Source organism: Melanostigma gelatinosum (genome assembly GCF_949748355.1).
Source record: "Melanostigma gelatinosum genome assembly, chromosome: 10".
Taxonomy (NCBI): domain Eukaryota; kingdom Metazoa; phylum Chordata; class Actinopteri; order Perciformes; family Zoarcidae; genus Melanostigma; species Melanostigma gelatinosum.
Window position 1 is genome coordinate 18,956,463 of NC_136643.1, and position 16,642 is coordinate 18,973,104.

At 40.0% G+C, this 16,642-nt stretch overlaps 1 protein-coding gene across 1 annotated transcript in view; it reads left to right on the forward strand.

Annotated features, from left to right (window-relative positions):
- The window catches only part of erbb4b (erb-b2 receptor tyrosine kinase 4b), a gene marked incomplete at both ends in the record, with an annotated part of 248,119 nt that extends 231,943 nt beyond the window's left edge, over positions 1 to 16,176 (forward strand). The window contains 8 exons of the mRNA XM_079277462.1: positions 3,859 to 4,014; positions 5,817 to 5,892; positions 7,689 to 7,835; positions 9,345 to 9,442; positions 10,089 to 10,259; positions 13,335 to 13,584; positions 15,254 to 15,370; positions 15,506 to 16,176. Coding sequence (XP_079133588.1) covers positions 3,859 to 4,014; positions 5,817 to 5,892; positions 7,689 to 7,835; positions 9,345 to 9,442; positions 10,089 to 10,259; positions 13,335 to 13,584; positions 15,254 to 15,370; positions 15,506 to 16,176 — 1,686 coding nt within the window. The remainder of the gene's footprint in view (positions 1 to 3,858; positions 4,015 to 5,816; positions 5,893 to 7,688; positions 7,836 to 9,344; positions 9,443 to 10,088; positions 10,260 to 13,334; positions 13,585 to 15,253; positions 15,371 to 15,505) is intronic.
- Positions 16,177 to 16,642: the final 466 nt, after the last annotated feature.

Here is a 16,642-nt window from a genome sequence, read left to right on the forward strand (position 1 = left end):
ATGGTTCATAAGGTAGCAGCAGATCAGAGATGTATTTTGGCCCTAAACCATTCAGTGCTTTGTAAACCAACAGCAGGACTTTAAAGTCAATTCTTTGTTGGACAGGAAGCCAGTGCAAAGACATCAGAACTGGAGTGATGTGATCCACCCTCCTGGTCTTAGTGAGGACTCGAGCTGCAGCGTTCTGAATCAGCTGCAGCTTTCTGACGGACCTGTAGCACTGCTTGCGGCCCTTTTCATCTTCCATTCTTTTTGTTCAAATCAGATTTCCTTCACCACTATTTCCACTTCAGAATGACTCTACTCGCATTCTTTACATTTAAAAGACCTCTGTAATGTCTACACCCGCTGCAGTGACAGTAGCCTGGAACATGGACAGCAAAGGTTGTTATGCAGAGCTGTTAAAGGTTGCATGGAAGGCTTTTTTTTTTTTGTAGCTAGATGCAAAAGTAACACAAAAGGAAAACATTATGATGTTCATGTAACTGTGAAATGTAGAAGAACTAGTTCTTTCCTTGCCTTGCTTTCCGATGTAAAATCCCCGTGTGCGGGGTTTAGGGCGTGGGCCTGATCCCTACTGATTGAAAAGCAGCCTGTGTCTGGAGGTGAGATCATAACAGAGTCTGTCTGAAGGATTTTCTCTGGTGGCAGGCTTACCTGAAATACAACCTCCACAACTGCCATCTCCCTGCCTGTCGCATCGAGGTTTGCTAGAATTACAAATGTCTGGCAGTGAGTTGTTCTCATCATGTCCACATGGGAGGGCAGTAAATGAGAGCAACCGAGTAGAAACACAAAAAAAAAAGTTTGTTCCTCACGCACGTCTGCAGCCACTTCCCACTCTGCACACTTCCATCACATCCCCCTCGCAATCTCATTGTGCTGGCAAATTAAAATGCACGGGTTGCCAAGCCATCCATTCTCCCTCCTCTGCTTAATTGTCTCGAAAATTGAGGAGATTACCAAGTGCGATTTACGTACAAATAAGAATTAGTCAGAAACCTGGCAAATGTATACCGTGACATACACGCACACATGGACTCTGATGATTTGGAAACTGTTGAACTCAGAAAACAAACCTCTATCCTTTTCAGTTCCACCCTTTCTGTGTATTACACTGAGCAACGCATGCTTGCAAGAGCCGGACAAAACACTGGACAGAAGGAAAAACACACAGAGAAGAATGAAAACCACACGTCATCTCAGTGTGTTTTGATGCTGATCATCATCCTTTAGTGTTTCTTTTCCCAAAATGTATCCCCCCTAAACTGTAGATATAAGGTCACACTGCAGCACAACCAACAACATTGTTATTGCCAACAATATTGGTGTGTCAGCTATTTTCTCAGGAGATCACCCGCTTTTGAATATTACCAGCGGATATCGATCACCGATTCGAATACAAGACAATGTCAATCTCTAGTGGCCATCATAATTATAACACGAGCAAAGGGGAAAGTCTGGTGACGCAAAGAGCAACAGAGTCCACACTTCGTGTCCCATGTGAAACTAAAAGGCGACTCAGTACTTACCATACTTTTGTTACGTAACGTACGTACATCACTAGCGCCAAGTCACCTAAGTTCACTAACAAGCGTATTTATTCAAACAAAACCACAATATTTTTTATTAAAGTAGTTTTTGTCGCCTAAACCAAAAGGTGTTTTGTCTGTCCACACAATTAAGTTTCACTTTCACAAAGTAGTGGAGCAGTTTTTTAAGGATAACGACTTATAACGGCCACTCATAACATTAAAAATAGGTGAGTAGATTACGCATCAGCTTGGGAATCAGCTGCCCAACAAGTCTTAAGCAGTAGAGGTCATAAACCAATCTGAATATGAATTTGCTTCATATATTTGCACAAGTCATACTGTACATTTATCACCAAATGTTTTGGCAATCAATCACCCACTTGTTGTTGGAACATATATATTTTATTAGTCATTTCAATGACGCTGCCAGAAGTTCATCAATTTAGTATCAGTTCAACATATTTCCAAGTTGGCAACAATGGTTCGCAGCTTAGCTAACATTTGGCACACGAGAGCTTATTGAGCTTGAGGCCAGTGATAATATTCCTACAAGCAAACATAAACTGCAGTTAATGACGATCGTACAGCATCGGTGAGAGAGGGCTGTGCACTTCTCCACGTTTCCTGATCCCACAAACCATCGGTGGCACTTTTAGTTTGACGCATCAAGGGTTGTGCAATGAAATTGTGGAATTATGGTCGTAATTCTATAATGAATTAATTATAATTTTATCAAATAGGGTGTATAGCTGTGCCTTTTGTGTGTGAATTTAAGGGATCACTGGATTTAATGTAGGGCATAAACATCCAGTGAGAAAAAGTCAACAACACACAAAAGGACTTCGCTTGTATTCATTTTACAGTGTGTGTGTGTGTGTGTGTAAGAAAATATTTTATTATTTCATTTAGGTTTCATGCCTTTTTTCTTCTCTACCAGTTCAACATATATGATCTTTTTTCAGTTCCTCTGTCAAGTTCTTTCCACCCTAACCATCATACACACATGCACACACACACATTTACATATGCAGGTGTATCTCCATTCGAGTTGCATGTACGTGTGGGTTTGTGTGTAAATGTACAGGTGTGTGCTGAAACCACATGTTCTCTCCGGGGAGGGAGCCAAATGAGGCAGTGTGATTATAGCCTTACCAATGTAATCTCACCTCTTAGACTGCCGCCACTCAACCCCACCTCTACCCAGCCTTCCTCCTCTCTCCTCCTCCATCCACTCCTCCTTTCATTCCATCCACTCCAGCTAAATCCAATTTGTCATAGTTTCAAATAAGGCCATGTTTTTCTGTGCTCTCGCCACTTCAAACAAAGTGGCTTCTGTTATTGCTCGTCCAATTTGAAAGTTGAACGCTTTTTTTTTTTATCCTCATCTCTCTTTCCCTTCAGGTCACATCTTTCTTTCTCCTCGGGCCCACACTTGCATAGACGCACAATAGGCAGTGTAAACTCTAGACGTGGAGCACAAGATGCAGCAACTGACAAGCTGTTACACAATTATACAGAGCTGTTCTTTTGTAGCTTGAGGAGATTATTGACCTTTTTAGTCAGACTGAACTTTTCTATCTGCTGACACAAGGTTGACAGACAGACTGACGCTGCAAATAGAATACACTTTTTTCATAAGTACATTTTATTTTAACATTTTTCAAGAAAAGGTTAGTAACAGCCCCTCTTATTGGCAAATATATCTGTCCCAAGGCTGTGTGTGAGTTCAATTTCTCAATTGTAGTCCATGTTTGATGCTCCAAGTGGACTTGAGGGGGATATATACTCTCCCCTGAAGATCCCCTAGAAATGAATTGTGTCATTTTATCAAATGGAAACTTGGTCGGAACATCTAGAAATGTCAGACTATTGTCTTTGCCTTTGTTTGAGGCAGATCATCAGAAACAATTAGATATAAACAGGAAGACAGTTTAAAGATGTGGTCCCTAATTGTAAATGTATACTCCTATAGGTTTTCTTTTTTTATTGAAAACCTGCCTCTGGGTTGATGCTGGTTTTATTGCATTGTCAAGCATTTGGCAATACCGAGGACTTTTCCACATTCTAGTTGTTGATTAATGGAAAATAAAACCATACAAATAACAATGTGGTGATAATGGTGATGACACAAATAATTATAGAAATTCGAATGGGGTCTTGATGATGGAAGTGACGATGATGATGAAGACAGATGGTGATGTTGAACAGGAGCCAGACTTGCATGTGTATGGTTTCTGCATACCAGTGCACACTCATGACTGCAGATAGGTGTATTTTATGTAAATGAACTTGATATAAAATGCTGTGTGTGTGTGTGTTGCAGGGGATGTTGTATCTGGAGGAGCGGAGGCTGGTCCACAGGGATCTGGCGGCCCGAAATGTCCTGGTCAAATCTCCCAACCACATCAAGATCACCGACTTCGGTCTGGCGCGGCTGCTGGATGTTAATGAGAAGGAGTATAATGCTGATGGAGGAAAGGTAAATACTGTCATTACTGTGTGACACGTTATTTACACTGTCAGACAAATAATTCAACAAATAAAATTAAAAAAACCTGTACGTCTACATTTGACATCTTACACCCCACACTGTACTGTGCAAGACTATGGACGGTATAATCAGCCTCTAAAATAATTAGAACTGTTTTAAGTGGGAACAATGCTGTATTTTTATTCATGATATATTTGGAAAAAGCTCACAGACATAGTTTGAAATACGAGGAAATACGCTTTTTCTTTCAGAGAGTTGGATGAGTGGATGAGAGAGAGAGTTCAGTTGATTCAGAGGCTAAGCTGAATATAAACACACACACTCCCACGGAAACAGTTGATAATGATTCAAATGAAATTAGAAAATGTGAATAGTATTTGTATTAGAGAATTGGTATTTGTTTGAAGCAAATAAAATACTGTTGTCAAGTAAATTATATTTAAGCACTCCAACATCACTAGGGAAGTACCGATCCATCTTTTTCAGTCCAAATACTGATACAGATACCCGGGCGAGTACCAATCCGATATCAGTGTTTAAATAGTGTGCTGTACATCAGGCTTGACTTAAACATTGCTTTTCCTTTCATGGTAAAACTAAAGGTAGCAAATCAATACAGAGATATATATTTACTCTTAAAATAATATATTGTACGCCAGCAACTTAGTAAAATGTACTTGAATTACAATGCAACTGCAAACCTTTTTACTACAGCAACAAACTGGTGAAAATGTAAACAGGAATTACAATTCCAGTATATATCGTCTCTCTTAGTGAGCTTTCTTTATTCAAGAGTGCTGTCTTTCAATTTGAGAGCATGACTCATTCATTTCACTTCACATTTTGTCATGATTTTCTTTGTTCATGCGCTTGGAATTCTGCTCAAACTGTATGATTGCACTCAAAAGATTGTTCCTCGAATAAAGCTAACGCGCACCGCAACCAGGCCAGGGTCATTTCATTGGTCGACACTACACCCTAGCATTCTATTGGTTGGGGAATTTTGACAGGGTTGTTGCACAGAAAATCCAAGAGCAGAAAAGAAATCTTGAGAGCAGATGATTCACTACCACGCAGAAGCAGCCTAAGTGTGAAGAGTCGGGCTGAAGCGAGAGCCCAGGAAATCTGTGAAAGCGATGATATATCTGCATGGAAGCATGCAGTTTCAGCAGAAGCAAAGCAAATCCAAGTACAACGAAGAGCAAATAGCTCTCATAGGATGTCAGGACAGGGTGTTGAGGGAAAGCATTACAAAAGCTGAAAGGGAAATCAATGATTCATGCTCTCAAATTGAAAAAAAACATTTATTATGAAGACAGGAGAAAAGCTCCATATGAGTATAAATACGTATGTTTCTTTCGTAACTTTACTTACGTAATCTACATCATTTGTAAATAATTCAACTTTGACTTTTGGGTTCACTTGGGACATGGACACCAGTCTCCTCGGTGAAAGTCCCATGTTTGACCCCTCCATCCACCTCAACCTCTTCCGTACGCAGACTTTGATTGAAATGTATTGCTGTTGAACTTGGGAATATGTGTGTGTCCACCTTGACAAAGAATCCTAATTGACATTCAATTAGCATTGTTTCTGCGGTGCCGCAATGTCATTTTCCCCCGGAGCAGTTAAGAGGCCATGGTTATCTCATCTGTATCTGTGAGATCAGGCTTCTGTGCATGTGTGTGGTTGTCTTCTGTTTCATCAAACCTGGTTTTCCTTCATTCTCTCATATCTCTCTTCTCCCAAACATGGTTTACATACTGACATGCTATGCTTCTACCTGGCAGATGCCCATCAAATGGATGGCACTGGAGTGTATCCATTACCGGAAGTTTACTCATCAGAGTGACGTTTGGAGTTACGGTAAGCTTCAAATCTTTCTTTTTTTTCCAGACGAACCATTAGAGCCACAATATTTGAACAGATCTGATTTATTCTTCAGTGATTTTCCTTTTAATGTGACATTAAAATACATTGTTTTCAAGAAACCTATATGCACAGTGACTTGCAATGAGTGAATTTGTTAGAGGAGCAAGAGTTTGATGTACAAAACAATTGTGTAAGTGCATGCCTTCTAAATAAATCGATAATATTATGTTCAAAGTGTTAAAATGGATGTCAAATACTGGATAGCCAAAAATGTTCTCAAGCTTAATGAGAGTTGCTTTGATGATTAATATTGTCTTAATTCATTATGGTTGCTGTAATTGTGTGTGTTATGGTAATTTACCATTTTAGTTTTTAGATTAATTATTGTATTTTAAATGTTGTGAAAAGCAATTTAGTCAATTCTTCAACGTTTTCTACAGATAAATAGACTTCACTTTCCTGAAGTTCTTTTTTTTAAAAGGAAATGCAATGAAATAAGTGGTGTGTGGGTGAATGCTGGTTTTCAGCCTGCGGCAGAAGACGGGCAGAAACTCTGCTCTCCTGACTTCAGTGTGGAGTTCATTCTTCCACTGTCGGGTCAGAACAAGGGAGAGCCTTCACTGAGATTAGCGTCCCCAGGGTCCACTGAGTGACAGGGTTGCCAATCGTCTAGACAGAGAGGCGCAACGGAAACCACCAAAACAAACACAAGACTTATTAGTAACAGGCAGAAGTAAATACATATTAAAAATAAGATGTCAGGAATGCTGTAGATTATGGATGCAAGTTACTCTTGTGAGGCATATGCTGTGCATTACATGTACAATAAACTCCAGACTGCTTCCTTAACAGGCAGGTCATTTATAGATCTAAGGCAGCTCCAGCAGGTTTTGCCATTGTAGCACTGCTGATGAACAAGTGAAGAGTGTTGATTTGATATTAATATATATGCAAACTGAATGATCTATTCCTTTAAATCTTTGTAAATCTAGAGACCAACCTTCTCCATTATCCTTCAGTCTTATGAGATATGTGTTGTTTTATTTCTAATAAAAAATTCCAGGTTCAAGTTACCGATGACTCTTAAAGTCATTTCACAATGATTTGAAAAACAAATGCAAGATGGTCGTATCAAAGAGAATAATGTGTGTTTGATTAAAAGTATCGGTACCGTTTATGTCCCCAGTGTTCCGCTATGACCGGGGGCTATTATACTCCTAGTGTGCATTCACTCTGCTTACCACTCATTAGCTCATTAACACTTACATGATTAAGGCTGAGGAGTTCTGAAAGTTCAGATTGACTGATGACTTTCCAGACTCTGATTAGTTGCTCTCCTCCACTCATCTTCTGTCCTCCGTTGACTTGTGTTCTCTTATCTTGTCCTCTCTTCTTTCCCCTTTGTTTTGTAATTTTCTCTCCCCTGTCTCTTCATCCTATCCCCTCTGATCGCCTCTGCTCTCTCACATCTTTGCTTTTCCTCTTTCTTTTTCTTCCCGTTTTCTTTCTTGCGTTTTCTGGTCTATCTCCCGTTTCTCTTTTCAACTATTTTCACTTCTTTCTCTTCCTATCTCGTTACTTGTCTCTTCTCTGATCTCGCTGTATAACCCTCTCTTCTTAACTCTTTAATCTTTACCCTTCTACTCCCTCACTGCATCTCCTTTCGATTCTCCTTCTCTGTTCTTCGCTTGTCCTTTTCCCTGTGAAAATCGTTTCTCTTCCTGCTCTACATTACTGAGCTCTCCTCTTTTATTCTCTTATAATTACATCAAATCTTCTTCTGTCTCTAGGGGTAACCATCTGGGAGGTGATGACCTTTGGTGGGAAGCCGTACGATGGGATTTCCACCAGAGATATCCCAGACCTGCTGGAGAAAGGAGAGCGTCTTCCTCAGCCTCCCATTTGCACCATCGACGTCTACATGGTCATGGTCAAATGTAAGTAGATGTTTGGGCATAATACTTTAAAGTCCTTACACCATAACATAATCAAATCAAACACCACCACAAACCAGAGCTTCAAAAGATTACAAGTTTAAGTCAGAATCTTTCCGACAATCTCAACTAATATTTGACATTATAAGCTACAAAAAGATATGTATTGAAAAGTCTCTGTACAGGAGTGTCTTGCACATGATTTCCAGTTTTTTGTTTCTATCCACCGCTTCAAACAAGCAAAAGCAAAAGATGGATTTACGATTTTAGTGAGTGAGTGAGTGATTTTCAAAATTCACAAAAATTCATTTCTAGGGGATCTTCAGGGGAGAATATATATCCCCCTCAAGTCCACTTGGATTCAGCTTTTTTGTACAAGAGGGTAGATGACATTTTTAAAGATGTCAAAGATGACATTTTTAAAGCTGAAATATTGCTGCTCTAATATTATTTTACATTTTATCTTGTCTATTGTCAGTGTTACCATATGAAAAACCTCTCTGATGGTAGTGGGAAATCCTTCAAAAATAACTTTGGTAGAAGATAACTTACAGTAGGAATCATTTTTTTTCTACCTGGCATTGACCCCCTACCGTTAACATGTTGCTGTCATTGGTTGGTCACTGCTGTCATGCTGACAGGCACTGGGGTCACAGGTGGCGTTGTAACCTCTGGCCACATGCTACCAGGACAAAGGCTCGGTGCCAGCGCTACCCTGGCCTTGTCCTGTAGGCTCCAAGCTGCAGCCGCTGACCCTCACTGTCACCTTGGCTCTTACTGACAACCTGAACCTGCGCCAACCTGGCAAGCAGATACATTCCCACAGCAGGAAGAGGTCACGGTCACCTGCCATTCTTTTTGCACCAATATACATGCACAGAGCACATTGACCCAAATACTCAGACGCATGTTGCATCGCGCACATGTTGGGGAAATGCTCTTCCTGATGTTAAACTAGGTACCAAGATACAAGATCATATTTTTTTACGTGTGCAATCTTTTATAGCTGTATGTGTATACGTGTGTGTAAAGCCACACCTCTCTGTCTTTCGATCTATTTCTCTTATTTCCCCGGATACCTAGACAGGCCTTACTCAGGGCCAGATCACATGATTGCTTTGGCATCATGTGTTCACAGAGAATTTGGCAAAGGAGCACATTACGCCATATGGCCATTCTTGATTAAACTGTATTTATCTTTAGATAGGAAACAAATCATTACAGTCATGAAAAAAATGTGTGATTGTTCATTATGGATTAAATAATAAACTTTTATATCTTGAAAAAAAGAAGTGGGTAATTCTATCATCAGTGTTTGCAGCATGTGTAGATGAGGCTTGTGCTTACCTCAGAAAATAACCTAGTGGCGAAAAACTTTAGGATGTTAAAAGGGTCAAATTCTAAGTAACGGCCTGTTGGTAAAAAATATAAAACATCCATAGGTTTGAACATTAAATATGTATTTCGAACTTCATATTGATCAGAAACTAACACTAACACATTTTTTTTCAGGCTGGATGATTGATGCAGACAGTCGGCCCAAGTTCAAGGAGCTGGCTGCAGAGTTCACTCGGATGGCTCGAGATCCCCAAAGATACTTGGTCATCCAGGTAGGTAAATCTTGGTGACGTGCTACGAGATCTGGATTACATGACATGTCTTTTTTTTATTTGTCTAAAAACAAGCATAGTTGAGCTATCTTCAAAGTGAAAGCTGGCAGTCTTCCATTTTGCTTGGTTTTGTAATTTTCCTATATTTTGCCAATTTATGTAGACTTTAGGTAATTATATATATATATACTATTATTGACTACAAATTACATTTTACTCACCCTATTCCTTTGGGAGAGTATTCATCACATTACTTGTGTGTTATAGCTAAAAAAGATTAAACAAATGCAGTGATGCTAAGCCTATATCATAAGCAAGAGTCAAATAACAATGACACAAATCTTCCTTTTAAACTTTTTAATAAGAATATAACTCGAGCATCTATGTCTCTTCAAGTCATATTTACTACTTTGCTTTTGCATGCGTGAACTACTTGTTATTCTGATATTTTCAAAATAACTTAAAATAAATTAGAATAATAAAATAGGAATGGGGATTATTTCAAATATATATTACTTCAATTAGGATGTGAAAGGCCTTAAAGTTCATACAATTAAAACTAGCTGCATTATTTCTTTAATCCTGAAATACTAATACCAATGACTGAACACGTACATGCTGTGCATCCACACACAACTGTACTCAGGGTGACGACCGCATGAAGTTGCCTAGTCCCAACGACAGCAAGTTCTACCAGAGCCTCCTGGATGAGGAGGAGCTGGAAGACCTGATGGATGCTGAAGAGTACCTGGTGCCTCACTCCTTCAACATTCCACCACTGGCATACACTCCCCGCACACACATGGACTCCAACAAGGTATTCTCCTTTAAGAATCTCCAAATACCTTAATGTATCGCTGTAATGATTCCTCCCATTCATTCTGGCCAATAGAAGATCTCTTCATAAAGCACAAGCTCAATGGAATTAATGGAATATTTCAATACCATCTGAAAAAAAAGGCTTCTGGGGATATTATTGGCTGATTGCAACAGTTCACTAGAGGCCTGTTAATTTCACAGCTATATCTTTGACTTATTTCTTATACTTAAACCTTCTGGTGGTGGACGGTTTTTAATGTCTTGAATCACAGAAAGGATAAAATCTACTTTTCAAACAGTCAAAAACTAAATAATGTGAACCAAACATAACAATTAGGACTTCTGTAAGAAACCTCTCTGACAGCCTTGTTTTATGTGTCCTTGAATCAGCTCGCAGACACTTGAGTGTCATGTATGCCAACATGGTCCTTTTTCTCGATGGTGTGATGGCCATGTCAGTTCATTTTTAAACCATCAAAATGAGATTTGATTGGCCTTCAATACAGCAGATATGCTGTGACACACTCATTTCCAATTTCCATTTAACTGGAAGGTTATTATTAAAGGATAAAATAAGGGTGACTTGTCCTGCTTGGTTGTTTACCAAAAACAAAAAACCATGATGTTGTAGGTCCCAAAACGTCCATGTTACTTTGGTGTTGCTAATGTCCAGTCATGTTCTAGGTGATAACTCATATCAGCAATTTTGTTGCAACTGAACTCACCCCAGCATAATGAAACATATAATCAAAACAAACTGTGAGTCAATACATACGGGCTTTCTCTCCTATATTGTGCAGTCAGCCCTTGTATTATTTATTATTCAACGTAATACTTAGTTTGTTTATTGTAGAATAAGGTAGTTGTTCATCTTTTTATTTTACATGAACTTTTCCTTACTATGATTTATTTTGGAGTGTATAGCAGCAGGTTGACTGGCTTTTTCTATGATGGAAAATGAGGCAAGATTGAATTCAAAGCATTCATTCAGCTCATTTAGATGCTTCTAAAGTTGATGTGGAAATGAATTTGTTTCAGCGTGTACAGCAGGACTCTCCAGTTCAAGCACAAAAGATTGAGAACTTCAAATCGTCTCACACAGCTTTCTCAGTTTCACTATCATCTCCCTCTTTCTTTCTCCGTCTGTTTTATTTGGTCTTGCTCCATTGTGAAACTATGGTAATGGCATTCTTCAGAATTGGGGTGTGGAGCCAGATTCTCTCTGTTCTTAAACTGTTCAACTGTTCACCGTCTATCTTTGGACTTAAATCTATCACAAAACCAGTCACACAGCCAGGCAACTCAGCCATTTTGGATTCCAATATCCCCCTGTGTTTGTGTCAGGATAAAAAACGCCTTCCGAATGCCAATGAGAGACAAGACTCCTTTTCCAACTCTGTTTGGTGCATTTCAGGGGGTGACAGATTATTCATTCGCTCAATATTTGTAGAGATAGCCTTCACTGTTTTTGGTCTTATTTATTTGGGGCTGATACTGAATTAATTTGATTCATTTCATCGGGCTACATTCATCCACATCAATCATGTAGATGATTGTAATGAACTCAATTACTGTAGCTAACTAAATGCAATATATACACATAAATATAATCTTCACTGGCATGGTTGCACAGCATAGCTGGAAGTGCTTTTCACTCACAAACACACACATGGTTAAAAAGTCCTGTGTGTGTGTGTGCTGACCCATCCATCTCCCCATTCGATCACCATAAGTGGTCTTTCGCAATAATACTTTTGCACTAGCTCTGACTGTTGCATAGTCATGTGGATGCATTTAATTTTAGTGTCCAACACGGAAAAAAAGGGATCCTAATTGACTTTCCACTGGCTTTGTTTATGTGCTTAACAACACAAAAATCTAATGGAAAATGTGTGTCCCCGTACATGAAAGGAATAGATTGTATTTTGCGACTGTTTCACTAGCATGCCATGATACTGGGCTGGGTCTCCACACAGCTCTCAATATGGAGACGGCTGAGCTGATGGCTCGCAGCTAATGATGCTAACAGTGCAAGAAAAACGGCAACATTATTTGAATGGGGCATTTTATTTGAGTCTTTAAAATATTTAAGTGTGATGTTTCACTTTCCCAAAGTTTACCGTTTCCACAATTTATTAATTGAGTTCCATGATGGGCTTCAAAATATTTTGAAGGCTATTAGGCACAGGCCTGAGGCACCACTTTCTTGTGGTATACAGGATGCCAAAAGTCAAGAATAATTGGGACAACCTGATAAATAAGTGACTTTGAAAACTCTTGTTTAGAAGTTTGATTTGAACCTGCACCTTCAGCGCCAGTCCAGAAATCCATGAACTCAATCCCCCTTTGTAATGCTCTCAACATGCATGTTTAAGGAAACGTAAGTGCAACAGGGGAAAAAGTCAATCTTTTATGTCTCATTAGCATCATTACAGACTGCTCAGAGACGTAAGCAATAGGATGTGAAACGGAAAACGTCTTGTTGGATTTCCGGGATAAAAGATAAATCAGAATAAATCACGGAGTGAGGTTCTAAAAAGTACCTTTTTGTTGTGAGTATTTGTGAAGACACAAAAACTCACAGCAGGGCAGAGCTGATATGGCTACTTTAAGACTTTGCTGCATGGGGCCTTTTAATTAAAAACCTTTTAATTAAATTGTCCTTGGCAGTCATGCTGCCATATCAATGTTTGGCACTGCTGCCTCCCCTGCCAGTCACATTTAAATGTTACAGATGAACAATGGTTCAAAGAACTATTTTTTGGGGTTTAAAGCACAAGTACTAAGTACTTGTCAAGTTGAATTGTTATATATGTTTGTTTTTTATATGTTGTACTTCACTTCTAAATTACCTGCTTTAAGGAAGCAGAGTATAAACCAACGACTGAAAAACAGCCTTTATTTCCTCACTTGGTTTATAAGTTGAACTTTAATCACGCATAGAAAAGCAGAAAGAAATGTTGCTGTAACTTTTGCTTTTTGGAGTTTACTTTTGCTCGGTAAATTGACATTTGTGTAACACCCCAGTTCTCTCTATACTTACTTAACCCTCTCCCTCGTCTCCTTCTACCAGAACCAGTATGGTTACCAGGACCCCAGCTTCAGCATGGAGGACATGCTGACCAACCTCCCCAGAGTGGTCTCTGTTCCATCTGTGTCTGGAGGCTGCCTCCCACCACAGGACCCGTCCTCAGGTGGGCAGATCGGTGGTGGATTTGGCCGTGGCAACCAGGACGACCCTCGCTGCAATGGAACCCTGAGGAAGCAGGCCTCCCCGAGGTCACGTACCATTGTACCTGGGTCAGCTCTCACTGCGGGACAAGGTAAAGCAAACTGAGGAGAATAGCAATCTCTTCACTACGTGTGTGTGTGGGGGGGGGGGGGTCTCCTTAATCATACCAGCAGGTGAGCAGAAGACAGTGTGAGACTGATAGATATTGCAAGAGTAACAGGGACTACGAAACCAAGACATCAGTTCAATTAGCTTTCAAAAATGCTTTTCACACATCAAATGGACAGCTTATAGTTTGAATGCATTGTGCCGTAATGATATTTGACTAAAGTTTGCGTGTTGAACTTTGCACAATCTGCACAATTTTTTGGAAAACTTGCCGTGAGTAAAGCAATATCTGATGAAACCTTTGGCATTATTTTACCGTCTCTCAATTATATCTCTCTTTACAAAAGTAAAGTACCCACTTAACCAGTGGTATTTTATTTGATTGTTTCTTTTGCATTTCCGGTGCCACTGTTATCGAATTTTTAATAGATTTTTTTAAAATAAGAAACTGAGATACAGAGGTTTCAGCTTAAGGTTATATAGACAAGTCAGTGCACCAATGGTTGTTTTTTCTCAGCGTAATTGAATTCAATTGATTGATTGTTTTTATGCTTGCTTCAATCAAATAAATGTAAATGGCCCAAGTGGTACTGGATTGTTTTTATTAACTTCTTCCACTCCAAAAACTGAAACATAATCTAAGAATATTTAGATGTTTTTAGTGACTTAAGTTGCATTACCAGGTGATTTTAACACATATGTTGTGGTTACATGGAGACATTATAACCAAACACGCCAATTAAACCTCTAAGTTTCAATTATTGATTTAATTTCAAAAGTTATTATCAGTTATATTATAGTTTCCGTAAATTGTATTATTAATTTGGTTGTTCCTACACCAGAGTTATGTTCCACAGTTCCTTTAATGAATTAAAATAAAGAGTGAAACAAGTTGGTATTACCATTTCAAAATGCACATAAACATAAACCATGATTTCTGCAATAACTCATGATTGAAAACCACCTTCAAGCAAGCAGACAGGCTCTCTCTCTTCTTTGACTGAACCTCTCTGCTGTCTCCTTAATGGTATCACACTGTGACGATGGATCACTAACCAGTGGAGGATCTGGGAGATGAGCACAAAAGGGCTAAGCTCGTATCGAGCAGCTGTCTAACGGAGCTGAACCACATATTACACCTCTCAGGCAACAGGAGGGAAGCAGCAGCAGTAGAAGCTTCTAGTTCTTTTGAACATACGATTTGTTGGGCCCATTTATGCCTCCTTTGCAGATTTGTTTGTGGGGAGAATGAGAAATCAAGCCTTAAAGGACCAATTTACAACATTCAGAGCATTGATACTTTGCAAGCACTGATGGTGATCTATCTATTGGGGACAAATGATTAACGAAAATAAAATCCATCTCAAGCCACTAAAACCCCGAAATCTCCATGAAAAATGCAGAAGTGCTTGCCATTAGCCATAACACAGAGAGATTAGTCACAAAACAAAATAGTTAACACGACACAAGGATAGATTGCATTGAAAATGAATGACGATTGTTTGTTGAAGAATAACTTGCATTTAAAGGATAACGCAGATAGATACCACAAATCTAAATATAGGATCCTTTTTTTTCATGGAGATACGGTTTCTAAAGCAGCATATTTTTAATTCCTTTCTTTTATCCTTCCTGTATTTTTGCTTCCCAAGGTGGAGGGGAGGACAGCAGTGGACAGCGTTACAGTGCCGATCCCACCGTTCTTTTAGCAAAAGGAGACAAGGACCAGGATGGCTACATGACTGCCATGAGAGACAAGAACAACTCAGGTTACATTGAAAGTTTTGAGAACTCATGCAGACTATTGTACGCATGTATATGACTTTTTAGTGGCTACAATAGCAACAGTTTCAGAAGAGATGAAAAGATGTTAGCTCATCTTATGATCCCCTGTTTTTTCCTAGACTATCTCAACCCAGTGGAGGAAAACCCCTTCGTCACACGTCGTAGGAATGGTGACGCCCATGCAGTGATGGATGGAGCGGGTTGCCACACCCTGCACATGGCTGGAGCTGCCGCTCCCCCCCAGAGCCAATCCACCCACGGGGAGGACGAGTATATCAACGAGCCACTGTACCTGAATACCTTCCTTAACCCTGGAGACAAGAACGGATTGGCTGGCGCAATCTCCATCTCTGGCCCCGGGTCCTCTGCTGCCCAATCAGTATCGCAGACAGTCAACCCATCGACATCAAGCCACACGGTCTCCTCCACCGGATACGTAGTTCCTCCTGGCCACCTCCCTCACTCATCGTATCCATCACATACCATGCATTCGGGGCATTCAGGACACGCTTTGCACTCAGGCATCACCAGCAGCACAATCATGTTCGATAAGAAGGGCAAGAAGGCTACTTTTGACAATCCTGAATACTGGCAGCACAGTCTACCCCCGAAGTCCTCACTGCACAACCCCGAGTACCTGCAGGACTGCAGCACGCGCTTCTTCTATCGGCAGAATGGACGCATTCGCCCCGCTGTGGCGGAAAACCAGGAGTACTTGTCCGAGGCTGCTATGAAAGCTGGCAATGTGTTGCCGCCCCCTCCTTACAGACAGAGGAACACTGTAGTGTAGTGACCAACCTGTAGCACAATGGAGGGATGAATAGAGGGAAAGGGGTGATGTTAAACAGCCCTCTCGTTTTCATGCAGTAGTTCTCAACCTGGGGTCTCCGTGCACTCTCCCTGAACACGTCTCTCTGTTATGTCCGATTGCAAGTCTTTTAGTCTTATTCTGAGGTTCTGTCTTTTCTTGACAGGATTACAATAACACTCACTGACAGCCTCACTTGACGATAAAACCATCACTTTTAGCTCCTGTTTTGGCCATAAAAGCAAGTTCTCTTTGTGGTAGGTTCTATTCTGCAGCACATCGTCCTGCCGTGTTAAGTATCAGAACAGCACCAAAACAACACGATAAAAGAAGTGAGATGTTTAATCAGAGAAAGAACTCAGAGGAGAAATAAACTAAGGTTAGCCCAAAGAGAGGATTATCGCCATGACCTTACATGGTTTTCTTTCTACGCCCATCAATTGAAGTC